This window comes from Chelonia mydas, chromosome 2, assembly GCF_015237465.2.
Source record: "Chelonia mydas isolate rCheMyd1 chromosome 2, rCheMyd1.pri.v2, whole genome shotgun sequence".
NCBI classification, from domain to species: Eukaryota; Metazoa; Chordata; order Testudines; family Cheloniidae; genus Chelonia; species Chelonia mydas.
In genome coordinates this window covers 154,140,648-154,156,018 of record NC_057850.1, presented here as the reverse complement: position 1 = coordinate 154,156,018, position 15,371 = coordinate 154,140,648, and the positions used below count along the sequence as shown (strand labels likewise).

Below are 15,371 nucleotides of genomic sequence, written 5' to 3'. Positions count from 1 at the left end.
TAGTGGGGCTGATTTTCAGCAGTGCTAGGCACTTGTAGAGCCCATGGTCTTCAACTGGAGCTCCAGATGCTTTGCATCTCTGAAAAATCAGGCAAAAATACTATGTCAATAAACATTTGACGATCTTTGTATTTCTTACTGTAACTTAACTTACTACTATATCTCACTGGCAAAGCGCTACTGTAGGGCAACTAGGTTGCTAAAGTTTGGTATATTTTTGTCATGGAAAAACTTACTACAGTAAAAGCTGTGTTATCCGGCACTTTACTAACCGGAAAGCTCTATAAACTGGCATTTCTGATCTTCAGTAGGGTTGCCAGGTGTCCGGTTGATGTGGGGCTGGCAGGCTCCCTACCTGGCTCTGTGTGGCTCCCGCAAGTGGGGACGTGTTCCTGCTGTTCCTAGGTGGAGGAACGGCCATGGGGGTTCTGTGCACTGTCCCTGCCCCATTGGCCAAGAAGTACGGCTAAAGGGAGCTGCGGGGGCAGTGCCTGTGGGCAGAAGCAGTGCACAGAGCTGCCTGGCCGCGCCTCTGCTTAGGCGCAGTAGGGACATGTTGCCACTTGCGGGGAGCCGCCCAAGGTGAGCACTGCCCAGATCCGACACCCTGAAACCCGTCCCGGGCCCCAACCCCCTGTCTCGAGCTCCCTCCCACACCCAAACTCCCTCCCAGAACCTGTGCCCCGCACGCACCTCCCACGCCCCAACCTCCAGCCCTGAGCCCCCTCCTGCACCCAAACTTCCTCCCTCTTAGTTAACCAGAATTTTTGACTTACCGGCACCCCCCATTCTCCCAACATGCTGGATAACAAAGCTTTTACTGTAATATGAAACATGGGGAAAATGACCAATATATTTTGATACTTAGCTTTTTTATTAAACATGTGGAATCTGATATCATAGAATCATAGAAATGTAGGGTTGCAAGGTACCTTGACAGGTCATCAAGTCCAACTCCTTGTGCTGAGGGGCCACGTAAATCTAGACCATCGCTGACAGGTGTTTGTCCAACTTGTTCCTAAAAACTTCCAGTGATGGGGATTCCACAACCTCCCTTGGAAGTCTGTTCCAGAGTTCAACTACCCTTACAGTTAGAAAACTTTTCCTAATATCTAACCTAAATCTCCCTTTCTGCAGATTAAGGCCATTACTTCTTGTCCTACCTTCAGTGGACATGGAAAACAATAGGTCACCATTCTCTTCATAACAGCTCTTAACATATTTGAAGTCTGTTATCGGTCCCCCCAGTGACCTGAAGAAGAGCTCTATATAGCGCGAAAATTTGTCTCTTTCACTAACAGGAGTTGATCCAATAAAATATGTTACATCACCCACCTTTCCTTTCTAATAGCCTGGGTCCAACACGGCCACAACAATACTGCAAACAATCAGTCTTCTTTTCTCAAAATTAAACACACCAATTTTTTTAAACCTTTACTCAGATGTCAGGCTTTCTAAAACTTTTATCATTTTTATTGCTATCCTCTGGACTCTCTGCAAGTTATCCATATCTTCCTGAAGTGTGGTGCCCAGAACTGGACACGGTACTTCTACTGTGGCCTCACCAGTGCCAAGTAGAGTGGGACAATTACCTCCCCGGCTAACATATAACACTCTTATTAATACACCCCACAATATTAGCCTTTTTTGCAACTATTGCCTGGTCATATTCAATTTGATATCCACTATAACCCCCAAAATCCTTTCCAGCAGTACTACCACATATCTCCATTTTGTAGTTGTACATTTGATTTTTCCTTCCTAAATGTAATATTTTGTACTTGTCTTTATTGAATTTAATCTTGTTGATTTCAGACCAATTTTCTAATATATCAAGGTTGTTTTGAATTCTAATCCTGTCCTCTATAGTAATTTACAACCCCTCCCAGCTTGGTGTCATCCTTAGATTTTATAAGCACACTTTCCACTCCATTATCCATGTCATTCATAGAAATATTGAATAGTACTGGACCCAGGATTGACTCCTACAGGACCCACTTTATACACCCTCCCAGTTTGACAGTGAACCATTGATAACTACTCTTTGAGTATGGTCTTTCAACCAGTTGTGCACTCACATTATAATAATTTCTTCTAGACCATATTTCCCTAATTTGCTTATGAGTCATGTGGGACTGTGTCAAAAGCCTTACTAAAATCAAGATATATCATGTGTACTGCGCCCTCTCCCCATCCATCCACTAGGCGAGTATTTCTGTCAAAGAAGGAAATGAGGTTGGTTTGGAATGACTTGTTCTTCACAAATCCATGCTGGCTATTCCTTATAACCCGAATATCGTTGAGGTGCTTACAAATTGATTATTTAATAATTTCTTCCAGTATCTTTCCAGGTATCAAAGTAGGCTGACGGGTCTATACATTCCCTGGGTACTCTTTGTCCTCTTCTTACTGACTTTTATGTCGCTTGCTACGTGTAACTCATTTTGTGCCTTAGCCTTTCTGATTCAGTCCCTACATGCTTGTGCTATTCTTTTCTACTCTTTAGCAATGTGTGCATGTTTCCCCTTTTTGCAGGATTCCCTTTTGATTTTCAGGTCATTAAAGAGCTCCTCATGAAGCCATATTGACCTCTTACTATTCTTCCTAGCTCTCCTTCTCATGAGGATAGTTTGTAGTTGTGCCTTTCATTTTGTCTCTCTGAGAAACTGCCAGTTCTCCTCAACTCCTTTCCCCTTAGATTTTCTTCCCATGGGACCTTAACCTAGTAGTTTTCAGAGTTTGTTAAAGTCTGCTTTTTTGAAGCCCATTGTTCTTATTCTGCTGCTCTGACTACTTCCTTTCCTGGGAACCATGACATGTATCATTTCATGATCTCTTGTACCCAAATCGCTTTCCGCCTTCACATTCACTACCAATTTCCTCCCTTTTGATCAGAATCAAAATGGCTGCCCACTGGTTACTTCCTCCAATTTCTGAAACAAAAAGTTGTCCCCAGTATATTCCAAAAACTTACTGGAAATTTTATGTTTTGCCATATTACTTTAACTACCAAGATAGCTTTGGAAAAGTCCCTCATTACTACCAGATTTTCTGTTTTGGATATTTCTGTTATTTGTTCTAGAAATGCCTCAACCACTTCCTCTTCCTGATTTGGTGATCTACAGTGTTCCCGTAACCATGACATCACTCCTATTTCGACCCCCCCTTTTTATCTTATACCCAGACACTTTCCATTATTTCCTTCTGGACCTCAGTACAAGTGTATATATTCTGGATGTATAATGCAACACCTCTTCCCTTTTTTCTTCCTGAACAAGCTGTACCCCTTGTATTTCAATCATGAGACTTATCCCCCCAAGTCTCTGTGATGCCAGTTAAGTCATAATGTAGCTTATTTCCATAATGCTAAAATATCTACACAACATTGCCTTTAATAACTTGGCTACCTGAGCTGCAAAAACAGTGCATTTATTTATTTATTATGTATTGATTCACCATGTAACAACTATTAACTTAAATCCTGTTCACTGTGTTTGCTTGTTGCACTTGTAATAACTATCCTATGGAAAATTATTTACTACTAACACTTTGCTGGGGTTCTTCCACTGCATTTGTATCATTGTGTACTGCTAGCTTCCTGTGACCCTCAAAAATAAAAAATAAGTAAACACCTCTGAGGAAAAGAACAGGGTGAAGATGTGTGGCACCTGAAGTACCAAAGGAGCTGCACATCTTCAGTTGTGTAGGCATTTGAACCACCCTCTCCACTATGAATGGTGAAAGGTTCAACAATAGGGGAGCAGAACTCTTTCCCCTTTGTGAATAGCAGCAATATGTTTTCCAGCTCTCTCTGTTTGCTACATTTCACTTATCTGATGCTAGGTTTTAAGGAGAGCAGATTGCTCCCTTTGCTTGAATTATGTGTCAATGCATTATTTGGTTCTAGGGGTACTTGTATCAAGAGAGCCTTTGATTCTGATTAAATCAGAAATGCAAACAGAAGCTTATCACTGCGGTGGGGAGTATGCAGGATACGCTTCATTTCGGTCTCTTCTGTGAGCTCACGGCCCAGGGACAGTTTTCTTCCCTCTTGAGAATTCCCTTGAGTTTGGAGAGGATTCCCTCAATGGAGGCTGAGTAAATCCTAGGGGCCACGTTGAGTGTGGGTGGCACTTGTGAGGTGGAGAGAGTCTTATCCAACACCTCCCTCCACCAAAGCTGTTATGCAGCAGGGCAGGATTCCTGTCTGATTCTCAAGAGGGCACAGTGCAGTGGCCCAGTTACTGCAACAGCTGCTCACCGTTACCCTCAGGAGCTCTTGTCCTGAGGCTTCGTGGTGTGGCCAGGAGCCCAGCTACTGAGTGCACATGATGCTGTCATCTGTATGTACCAGCTGGGAATACATTCTGCTCCTTTTCAAATCAGCCGTAAATTGTGCCTCGAAATGCATCCCCCCAACCTATCCTTTTTTAATCATCTTACTCTGAGCCAGGCTGGTTGGCTTTTAGAACTGACTGAACTGTTCATTGCGAATAATATTCATGACAAACCTTGTTTGGTTAGTGAGTTGTTCAAAGTGATCCTGTTTTTTTCCAGTGAATAAATTCGTTTATCTGAAACCCTATTATCTGAACCTGTGCATTATCCAAATCCATTCCTTGTGCTCCAGCATGAGATATGTGCCCTCCACAGCATGTATCATATGCTAGGGGATGAGGAGGCAATTTGGATAATGAGGAGGTTTGGATAATAGAGCAGAGACTCTGTCCAGGACAGCAAGGAAGAAGGAATAGCCCCCGGCTGCAGGGGAGGCCACCCTGCTGCTGAATGGCACCCGCAGCAGCGCAGGTAGCTTTCTGCAGCCCTGCTGTCACAGGTGTGAGTGAGTGACCATGGAGCTGCAGAGAGCTACCCGCACTGCCGCAGGGCCGGTGAGGCCCGATCCCTGCAGGCTCAAGCAAGGTGCAGAGAAGGCTGCGGACCTGGAGAAGCAGAGCAGAGTCCTGGCTGGTGGTCTCTGCTGTGGCCCACCAGGACCACAGCCTCCCCCCATACCTTGTGCCTGCAGGGATCAGGTATCATCAGCCCTGTGGCTATGCAGGGAGCAGGGCAGGGCAGAGCAGAGCAGAGATTTCGGGGCAGAGCAGAGACCCCTGGCCAGAACTGAGAGGAGAGGAATGAACCCACAGCTGTGTGGGAGGCCACCCCACTGCTGAATGGCTCCTGCCCTCTTGAATATCCAAATTCCCGATTATCCAGATAAAATCCATGTGCCCCGTGCTTTTTGGCTAATTGGAAGCATACTGTATCAGTGTTTGCTGCAGTCTGAATGAATAATTTCTCCACAAACTGTTAGCTTTGACTATGTGCTATTTTTAGTCATATTGTATGACTGATCAGCTATGTCACATGGTATGGCTTTTGCTCCCTGGCTGGATAACAAATTGTATAAACAGGAGAATAATGAACAGGACATAATCTTGAATTTATTGGATGAATTTTCATCTACACAAACATTCATGGTGAAATTTGTGATTCTTTTAGGATTCATGAATACCTAGTGGCTGTCTGAATACTCACAGTTCCAGACCAACATGACCTCAGGAACCACAATGAACCATACCAGGCCTTTTTATTCACAGATCAATTCTTTACTATTTGATCAGCTCTCTCTTCAACCACACTCACATCTCGGATCCACCCTTCCAGGGTTGTGACTTCCACGATAAAGGCAAGATTTCCGTAAGTAGGGGCTAGGGTACAAGCTAACAGTATAATGACAAAACATGGTGTAAGCTAACAATGATTTTCTGCAGATCTCTATTCCTGAACAACAAAAAAGGCCCATAGGAATCCATTTGGTTCCCAATGATCAAAATAAATATGTCAGAAAGCTGAAGGTATAAAAATAATCATAGCAAACATTGGTAAAAATACATATTCCATCTCCTGTACATTGATGACCAATTTCTGAACTAAGAATGAAATGAACGTTTTTATATAAATAAACTATGTTGTGTTAGGATTTCAATGCAACATCTTTCTGCAGACAAGACAAATGAAGATCACTGTTACACCTTAAGATTGAATATTCCAGCAAACGATGCTGCATTATACACATCATCAAGACTCTAAACCTTTCTGCATGGATATTTTACAGGTAACACTGACCTTTCTACCTCTGGTGGAGGACAGAGTCTGCAGAAATTCTTTGTTTCGTTGTCCAGTTTGTGGATCTATGCAGATTATTTGGCATCTGTTGCACGGACCTACAACCTGAAATTTCAACAGAAATAGGTTCTCAGACAGTTACATATTAGTCAAACAGTTACATACTAGTACTTGTCTCTGACCTTCATGGTATTTTAATAACTGAAACATTTCAGAGACCTTTTTGAACATTTTTTTACTATGTAAAAAGTCTAAATCATGTTCACCTGACTGAGCTATGTAGTCAAAGCATCAAATTCTGAAGTCCTTACTCAGTTTTTGCTCACTCTTTACTCAGGCAAACTCCCACTTGGCTAAGTCTGAGAAATTCCGAGCACCTGTAGTTCGCACTGACTTTGTTTGGCTTATTGACTTAAAGGGAAAGTTTGACTGGTAGAGGAATGAGTAAAAACTGGGTAAGGCCTTTAGGATTTGACCAGAAGAGTTCTCTCAAAAGTAAGATAATAGGACGTGGTACGTATTTGTTCACTGTGACTGAAATGAACAGATTTGTCCTCATTTTGCATTCTTTTCTGTGGTATTTTGTGAATGTTAGGAAAGCAAGATCTGTATTTCCTTAAAATGAACTATAACTACACTGCTGTGAATTTCTTTGTCTTTTTTGGTGATTAGAATAAAGATGACACATGCCAATTCCACTCAATTACTGCATCAGAAATTTTTGCAGAACAGTACAGTAATCAACAGTTCTTACAATATTTCAACTTCCATATCTCATACAATTTTACCTAGTTTTGTAAGATTAAGCATAAAACTCAAACAGATAATGGGGCAAATAATCAAAGGTCATGTTGTAAATATTTCTATATGCTGTTTTGGGTGTCATTTGGATTCTCTAGGATGTATCTATAGCGAATAGTAAAACTTTCCGGTGTAATCATCCAAACCATACGTTTGGCTCTGATTCTTCAGATAATACATTGCTAATTCTAGCATAGTCAATATTTTATTAAAAAGAGAAAGAATAAGAGATAAAGAAGAAGAAGTTACTCATCTTGTGCAGTAATGATGTTTCTTTGAGATGTGTGTCCCTGTGGGTGCTCCACTCTAGGTGTCGGTGCTTCCCTGCGCAGGAGATTTCTCGCAGGAGTACTTGGTCGGGGGAAGGGTGTGCAGAGGAGTCGTCTCGTGCAGCCGTTGGCACCTCCTGTAGCGCGCGCTCCCCGGACCGTCCCTCTGTTCCTTCTCTACCACAGAGCTCGGCTGTGTGAGCTCCAAAGTAGAATGGAGGAGAATGGGTAGTGAAGCACCCACACATCTAGAAGAACCATTGTTACTGCACAAGGTGAGTAACTTCTTCTTCTTCGAGTGGGTGCTCCACTCTAGGTGCTTAAAGAGAAGTACCCACCAGGGATGTTAGGGGTTCGGAGTATAACTTATGCATAAGTTTGTGATGAAAGCACTGTAAGGCCAACGAGAGAGTCTGAGACAAGGCCTTGCAAAAGTGTGCTCCGATGACCAGGTTGCAACTCTACAAATATCTATTAAGGGGACATTGTTCAAGAATACAATCAATGTTGCCATGGCTCAGGTTGAGTGGGATCTGATGCCCATGGGGGGGTTCTTTATGATGCAGGAGGTAGCAAGTTTGAATACAGGTAGAGACCCATTTGGAGAGTCTCTGAGTCAATATTGTAGAGCCCTTGGAGCACTCTGCTGTAGAGACGAATAGTCTTGGTGACTTGCAGAATGGTTTAGTTCTGTCCAAGTAGAAGGCTATGGCCCGTCTGACATCTAGCATGTGCAACGTTGCTTCTCGAGAGTCGTTATGTGGCTTGGGATAGAAGGCAGGTAAGTGTATGGTTTGGTTAATATGAAAATTTGTAGCCACTTTGGCCAAGAATTTTGGGTGAGGATGTAACATAATTTTATCTTTGGTAAATACAGTGTAGGGTGGTTCAGCCATCAGTGCTCCTATTTCACTGGCATGTCTGGCAGACTTGATTGCCACTAGGAATGCAGCCTTCATTGACAAATGAAGGAGCGAGCAGGTTGCTAGAGGTTCAAAGGGAGGTCTTGTGAGACATTTTAGCACAAGATTGAGATCCTGTGGTGGTGCAGGTTGGCGTACTTCTGGGTACATGTTCTGTATATCTGCTAGAAAGTGCTGTGTAATCAGGTGAGCAAATATTGAAGCCCCTTCTGTCTGTTCATGGAGGGCCGTAATGGCAGTGAGGTGTACTTTAATAGAGCTTATGGCTAACCCCGGTAACTTCAGTTCTAGTAGGTAGTCTGGGATCATAGATAGAGGCTCCTTGGTCACATCCAGCTGTTTTTGCTGACACCAAAAGGGAGAATCTTCTCCACTTGTGTTGGTAAGTATTTCTAGTGGTGAGGTGATGGCTATTTAGTAATACCAGTTTTACTTTCTCCAAACAGTTCAATTCCCCATGTTTGAACCAGAGAGGAGTCACGCTTTGAGATGGAGTTTTGCTGGGTCTGGATGGAGTGTCAGGCCTTTGTTCTGGGACAGGAGGTCTGTCCAGAAAGGCAGTGGCTCTGGGGCGCAGACTCCTAGACATGAGAGATATGGAAACCAAGTCTGTCTGGGCCATATGGGGACAATGAGAATGATGTATGCTCTGTCGAGTCATATCTTGTGGATGACCTGTGAGATCAGTGGGATCAGCGGGAAGGTGTACATGAGTGACGCGTTCCATGGGATGAGGAGGGCATCCCCTAACAATCCCAGTGCTAGGCCTGCCTTGGAGCAAAATATTGGACATTTGTGATTTGTTGCTGAGGCAAAAAGGTCGATTACTGGGTGACCCCATTTTTGGAATATTTTGTTGAGAACACTGTCATGGAGTTCCCACTCGTTTTCTTGTAAGAAGTGCCTGCTGAGGTTGTCGGCTGTAGTATTTTGGCACCTTGGTAGGTATGATGCTGTGATGTTTATATTGTTGCGGATGCAAAAGTTCCATAAATTCATGGATTCTACGCATAGCGAGTGAGACCTGGCTCCTCCTTGGCGATTGATGTAAAACATGCACGCCACATTGTTGGCGAGAATAGAGATTGAGGTTTCTCGTATGAGTGGGAGGAAGTGTTGCCATGCATTGTGTACCACGTGGAGTTCCAGGAGATTGATATGTAGTCGGGTTTCTGTCGCAGACCACTTGCCTTGTACATTGTGGTGACCGAAGTGAGTGCCCCAACCTATCAGGGAGGCATCTGTTGTAATAGTCACTGATTGGGGGGGTCTTGTTGAAAGGGAATCCCGGAGCATACATTCCCTAGCTTTGTCCACCATTGTAGGGAGAGGATAATCCTTGGTGGTAGTTTCACACGTCTGTTGAGAGAGAGCGTTTGCTGGGTGCATAGACCGTGCTCAACCAGTGCTGCAGACAGTGCATATGGAGTCTGGCATACTTTACTACGAAAGTTGTAGCTGCCATATGTCCCAGAATCTGAAGGCATGTTCTCACTGAAGTTTGTGGACTGATGGTCATCGTGGAAATAAGATTGGTCAATGTAGTGAATCTGTGGTTTGGCAATATTGCCTTAGCTTGTATGGAGTCTAGGTCGGCTCCAATAAACTCCACTTGCTGGTTGGTTCCAGGGTGGATTTCTTTTCGTTTATCTGTAGACCTAGCTGGTGAAAGAGGTCTATTGTGGTCTTCAGCATGCCTGCCGTTTGTCAGCTGGCACCCTTGAGAAGGCAATGATCCAAATAGGGGAAGATTATGACTCCTTTGCATCTTTAATGTGCTACTTCTACCGTGAGCGTTTTTGAGAACGCGCAGGAAGCAGTGGACAGTCTGCAGGGAAGGACCCTGTATTGGTAGTGGTTGGGTTCTACTGTGAACCTCAGGAACCGTCTGTGGGCAGGATGTATTGTAATATGGAAGTATGCATCTTGAAGGTCGAGGGCTGCAAACCAGTCCCCCCATCTAACACTGGGATTATTGTGGCCAGAGTGACCATTTTGAACCTGTGGTTGCGTACAAACGTGTTGAGTTTTCGGAGATCTGAGATTGGTCTCCATCCCCCTCCTCTCTTCTCTGTCAGGAAATATTTGGAATAAACCCCCCTCCCTCGGTATTGATGTGGTACTGGTTCTACAGCACCCAGCAGTAGGAGCTGGCCTACTTCCTGTTGCAGAAGGTGCTCATGAGAGGGGTCCCTGAAGAGGGATGGGGAAAGGGGGAGGGTAGGGGGGATAGCTGTGAAAGAAATGGTGTAGCCAGATTGCATGATCTCCAAAACCCATTGATCTGTGGTTATCGCAGCCCAGGCATGGTAAAATGTGTGTAGGCGGTGTCCAAAATTGTGGGATGGGGTATCTATTGGTGCTAGAGGTGTGGAGAGGTCGTGCATACCCTTGACCAAGACTTCAAAATTGTGGTTTAGATGTGGGTGGACGAGGCCTGATTCTGTGGCGCTCGTCGTCTCTAAACCCGTTGTTTGGGTCTGTTCTGAGTGAAGTATTGTGGTTGTTGATGGTTAAACGAGGTGTCTCATGACCTCTGGTATGGTGTAAAGTGAGGGCATTTGTCAGGCGGTGGGTGCATGCCTAGTGTACGCAGTGTCGCTCGGGAGGCCTTCATGGTATGGAGGATGTCGTCTGTTTGAGTCGAGAATAGTTGATCCCTATCAAAGGGGAGGTCCTCCACTTTTAGCTGTAGTTCTTTTGGAATTCCCAAAGCCTGCAACCATGATGTTCTTCTCATAACCACAGCTGTTGCAGTTGTTCGGGCAGCTGTGTCCGCTACATCCATTGAGGCCTGCAGCGCTGTGAGGGCTATTAACTGACCTCATTGATAATGGCGTTGAGTTGAGAACATTTATGCTTGGGGAGGTCTTCCACGAGCTCTTGTAGTTTACTATAGTTAGAGTAGTTGTAATTGCTAGTAAAGCAGAATAGCTGGAAACTCTAAGCAGAAGGGTGGCTGATGAGTAAACTTTCCACCCAAAGAGGTCCAGTCTCTTGTGTTCTTTATCTTGCAGTAAGGAGTGGAAATGAGGCTGTTTACTGTACTGGTTGGCAGCCTCTACCACCACATAACAGGCTTGAGGGTGTGAAAACAAAAATTCCATGCCTTTGGCTGGAACAAAGTATTTTCTGTCAGCCCTTTTGTTGGTGGGTGGTGCTGATGCCGTGTTTGCCATATTACCTCCGCAGGCTCCATTATAGCCTCATCCATGGGGAGGGCAATCTTGGTCGATGATGGGGGTTGTAGGATTTTTAACAACTTATGTTGTTTCTCCTGCATCTCATGTAAAGCAATTTCTTGGCTGTTTGCTACTCTTTTGAAGAGGTCTTGGAACTATTTCAGGTCATCTGGTGTTGTAGGGGTAGATGGCGTCACTGCTTCGTCTGGTGCAGAAAATGAGTGTGGGGCAGGTGGTGAATCATCCAGGTCTCCCGGTGATAGTATCTCTTCCTCTTCTATGTCTGTCTCAGGGAGGTCAGAGGTTTCTGTGTGTGTGGTAATGATGGATGTACTCTGGAACCTCTTGCTGCTGGGGAAGGAGGACCAGAATAGGGGTTCTGGTATGTGGGCCAAGGACCCCATTGTGGCCATTGCATGGGGTAAGGTGGTAATGGGTAAGGCCAGTGCTGTGCATACCAGGGCTGTGAGTGCTCGGAGGGATGAGGCTTAGGCTTCACAGTATTCCATGTAGGTCTTCTCTGTGATGGGGATGAACGTTGAGAGGAGAAGCGGTTGTCCTGCACGTCTCCTTCCTCGCCACTATGCATGGAGAGTGGTGCAGGAGATGAAGGTTAGTACCGCACTATGTAGCTCGGGGAGTGTTCGGTGCTGAGCAGTGGTGACTGCGGTGCCAAAGAGACTGATATGTCAGCAGGACGCAGGAGTTGCACTGGTCCTGCCTTGGGGTTCGGTCGACTGTTGTAGAGCCGACCAGTGCTGGATTCAGCTTGTTAGGCGGCAGCAAGTCTTGGGTTGGTGCCAGTGGTGGCAGCATTGATCGTGGTGCCACTGTCTGTGCCGCACTCTGCACTGGAGTAGTCGGTGCCGTGGAGGAGACTTGACATCTCAACTCTGGTGCCTCACGTTGGGGCTCAGCAGGGGTCCTCTGAGGGATGGTGCTGGAGGAGCCCGGTGCCTCGTCAGTGCTCACTCTGGATGAGTTGAGCACTGAGGGTAAAGACCTTGCTGGGGAAGCTCTCTTTTTCTGAGAGACCCTTGCTGAAGAAGTCGAGGCTCGCTTCCTGACAGTTTTGGAAGTCGGAGCCTTGTCAGAGCTCAGGGATCTCGGTTTATGAGACTCCCCAGAGGACATCTCTTGCGGAGGTTGGAGGGATTTCTCCAGCAGAAGCATTTTCAAGCGGAGATCCCTGTCACGTCTTGCCCTTGTTGTCAAGTTGGTGAGATGTATGCATTTCTGGGAGATAAGAGTTTCTCCCAGACAGCGAATGCAGGATGTGTGGCCGTCAGAGACCGGTACTGGTTCACGACAGGACTCACCCTTTTTAAATCCTGTGGAGTCCAGCATGACTGCAGTTAAGCCTCTCCCGCCTCTCGAAAGATGGGGTTAATTGTAATGGTAAACTGTAAAAACTGTTCCCAAATGGGGAGTAAAGGAGAGAAAAAGTCGTCTTCTTTCTTCTCTTTTTTTTCCTTTTGGAAGTAAAACCTCTCAGAGGAACTAATGAAGCTATATAACTATGTGTACACTGAGAGGAACTAAATAATGTAACTAAGTATAGACTAAAAAGAAGTTCCTATGTAACTTATAACTTTTTTATTTTTCCCAGAAAGTATCAAGGAGAGCACTGCTGTGGAGCGCCGTCTGCAGCCGGGGATGGTTGAGAAGGAACTGAGGGACAGTCGGGGGAACGCGCACTACAGGAGGTGCCAACAGCTACATGAGATGACTCCTGTGCCACGCCCTTCCCCCGACCGAGTACTGCTGCAAGAAATCTCCAATCTCTGGCGCAGGGACGCACCGACACCTAGCGTGGAGCATCCACAGGGACACCACTCGAAGAAGGAGGAGACTTTTTTCCTCTGCTTTGCTTTGTCTCAGTGCAGTAGCACCTTCTGCTACCATTTCACTGGCATCAAGCACCATGAACATAATTCCTCCTGTTATTTCATCAGTATTTGCATCAACTCCAAGTAAGGATTTACCAGAGGTTGGAAAAGACCTTTTAAGTTGCAGGCAAAGGCTAAAATTTCTAAAATCATTCAGCTATAATATTTCTAAACTAGCGATCATCCAGAATCAAAACCCCAGCTCCAAATATCCTTAAGTTTGGGAGTGTTTGATATCAAGATCAGTTGAAAATTTTGCTGCTTCAGACAATCTCTACTTTAAATTGGAATGCAACTCTGTTCTCTGTTTTTACAATACCTAGCACAATGGGGTCCTGAGTTAGACTCCTGAGCACTATGGCAGTATAAATAATAAATAATAATAATTCTAAAATGATTTGGCCGCAGGTCAAGGCTGTCCTTTGTAAAGTGTTTTAACCCACAAAGAAATTTCTTAACTTGATGTGTCCCATATTTATTATAGCTAATTGAGCAAAGAACAACAGGGGCTCAGACAAGCAGAGGCAAGTCATATATTTCCATCTGGTACGTACTGTAGACAAGCTGCTAAACAATTGCCTCACTTCCTTTTACAGTGCACTGAGCTCAGGAAACTGCAATTATTTTCATGACAACATCAGCACTTTTGCTATCCACACATTTATCAGCATCATTAAGCAGAACAGTGAACAAGCCACTTCTATGTTCCAGGTGTACATTTCCTACAAATACACATCGTATAGATATGGACCAGTCAAACAAATCAATGTTCAACGCATATGTGGATCGCTACCTAAGGTTTCACACTTGGCTTCTTCACTGACGAAATATCATAAATGCAACCCAGATTTCTGTCACAAGAATTACTTGATCCATTGGCTTAACCTGATAGTGCAGTATTTTCTTGGCAGTTAATGTTGTATTAGGCATAGGATTGCATTAGGCATGGTTCACAAGGTTTACATTAGTGATGTGTATCTATGGTGTTATATACAAATATTAACAAAATAATCATATTGATGAGGATTGGTGAATCCCAAAAGGTTCATTGTTTATCTGAGGCATAACTGACTAGTACTCATTGATTTCGTCCAGATTGGAAATACCAGGGGAGTAGCCTTTCTACCATATTTTGGTAAGAGATGGCCTCTAGGAACAAAACCTTCTCCTGGCTCAGCCTCCAACCAACCTCTGACCCCTTAGGGTGTCTACACAGCAATGTAAGCCCAGGCTTACAAGCCTTGCGTACACACACCAATTGTGTTAACCTAGGGCTTGAACCTAGGGTCCCAAGACCCTGGAGGGCTGGACAGTCTGAACTCATATTCAGGTAGGACATAGGCTCTGAGCCCTATTGCTTTCCTGTGTGCACATGGCCGCAGTTTGACTGGGGTCCTGGAAGTCCTCTGGATGTATCCCAGAGTTCCCTGGGGCAACTTCCTTAGTCCCCTCTATGCTGACAATCTGTAGTGCAGTCTACTGCACTCTATTGCAAAAGGAAGCCACACCTCCCTGTGCACAGCAGCTCAGATCAGTGTTAACCCATTGTCTGCTGAACACCGATCTGCCAGCATGCTATCAGAGAGACTGCTGGGTTTTCAGTGGAGACTGATCAGAAGAAGCTTTTTGCAAAGAGAGCTGCTCCCTGGTCACAAGAGCACAGCCAGATTTTGGTGCATGCTGCCAGGATGCCCCTGCATACGCAGCCCCAGGGAGGGAGGAGGCGGCCCAGGAGCAAGGGCCAGAGAGTGCAGCGGGAACTAAGCGGCTGCCCTGCAGGAATGGGGAACAGCAGGGCTCCCAGCTCAGCACGGCTGGGGGAGGATGACCCCAAATTCCCCAGCAGCTCCCACTCCCTGCAGGACAGCCACCTGGCCCCTGCTCTATTCTCGCCCCTGCTCTCGGGACAGTGTATGAAGTAGTGCCTGGGCAGCGTGCACTGGCAGGGTGGCGAGTGGGAGCCAGCCCCCAAAACTCCACAGCTTACACTGCTGTGTGGACATACCCTTAAAAATCTGGGCTGCTGGGACCTGGAGTCATTGTTTGGCTCATTACAAAGGTAGAGGTCATTTGCCCAATTTTAATCTAGATCTGAATGCTGATCCCTTCTTCCGCAAAGTTCATCCCTGTAGTTTTGGTTTGTATTCATCTCTAATTTCACTATTCCAGAAAGAA

At 45.2% G+C, this 15,371-nt stretch overlaps 1 protein-coding gene across 5 annotated transcripts in view; it reads right to left on the bottom strand.

Annotated features, from left to right (window-relative positions):
* Positions 1-15,371, bottom strand: part of MOCOS (molybdenum cofactor sulfurase) — a 409,994-nt gene that overhangs the window by 5,633 nt on the left and 388,990 nt on the right. For all 5 annotated transcript variants that reach the window (XM_037889907.2, XM_043540409.1, XM_043540412.1 and 2 more), the window contains one exon: positions 6,133-6,237. In XM_037889907.2, coding sequence (XP_037745835.1) covers positions 6,133-6,237 — 105 coding nt within the window. The remainder of the gene's footprint in view (positions 1-6,132; positions 6,238-15,371) is intronic.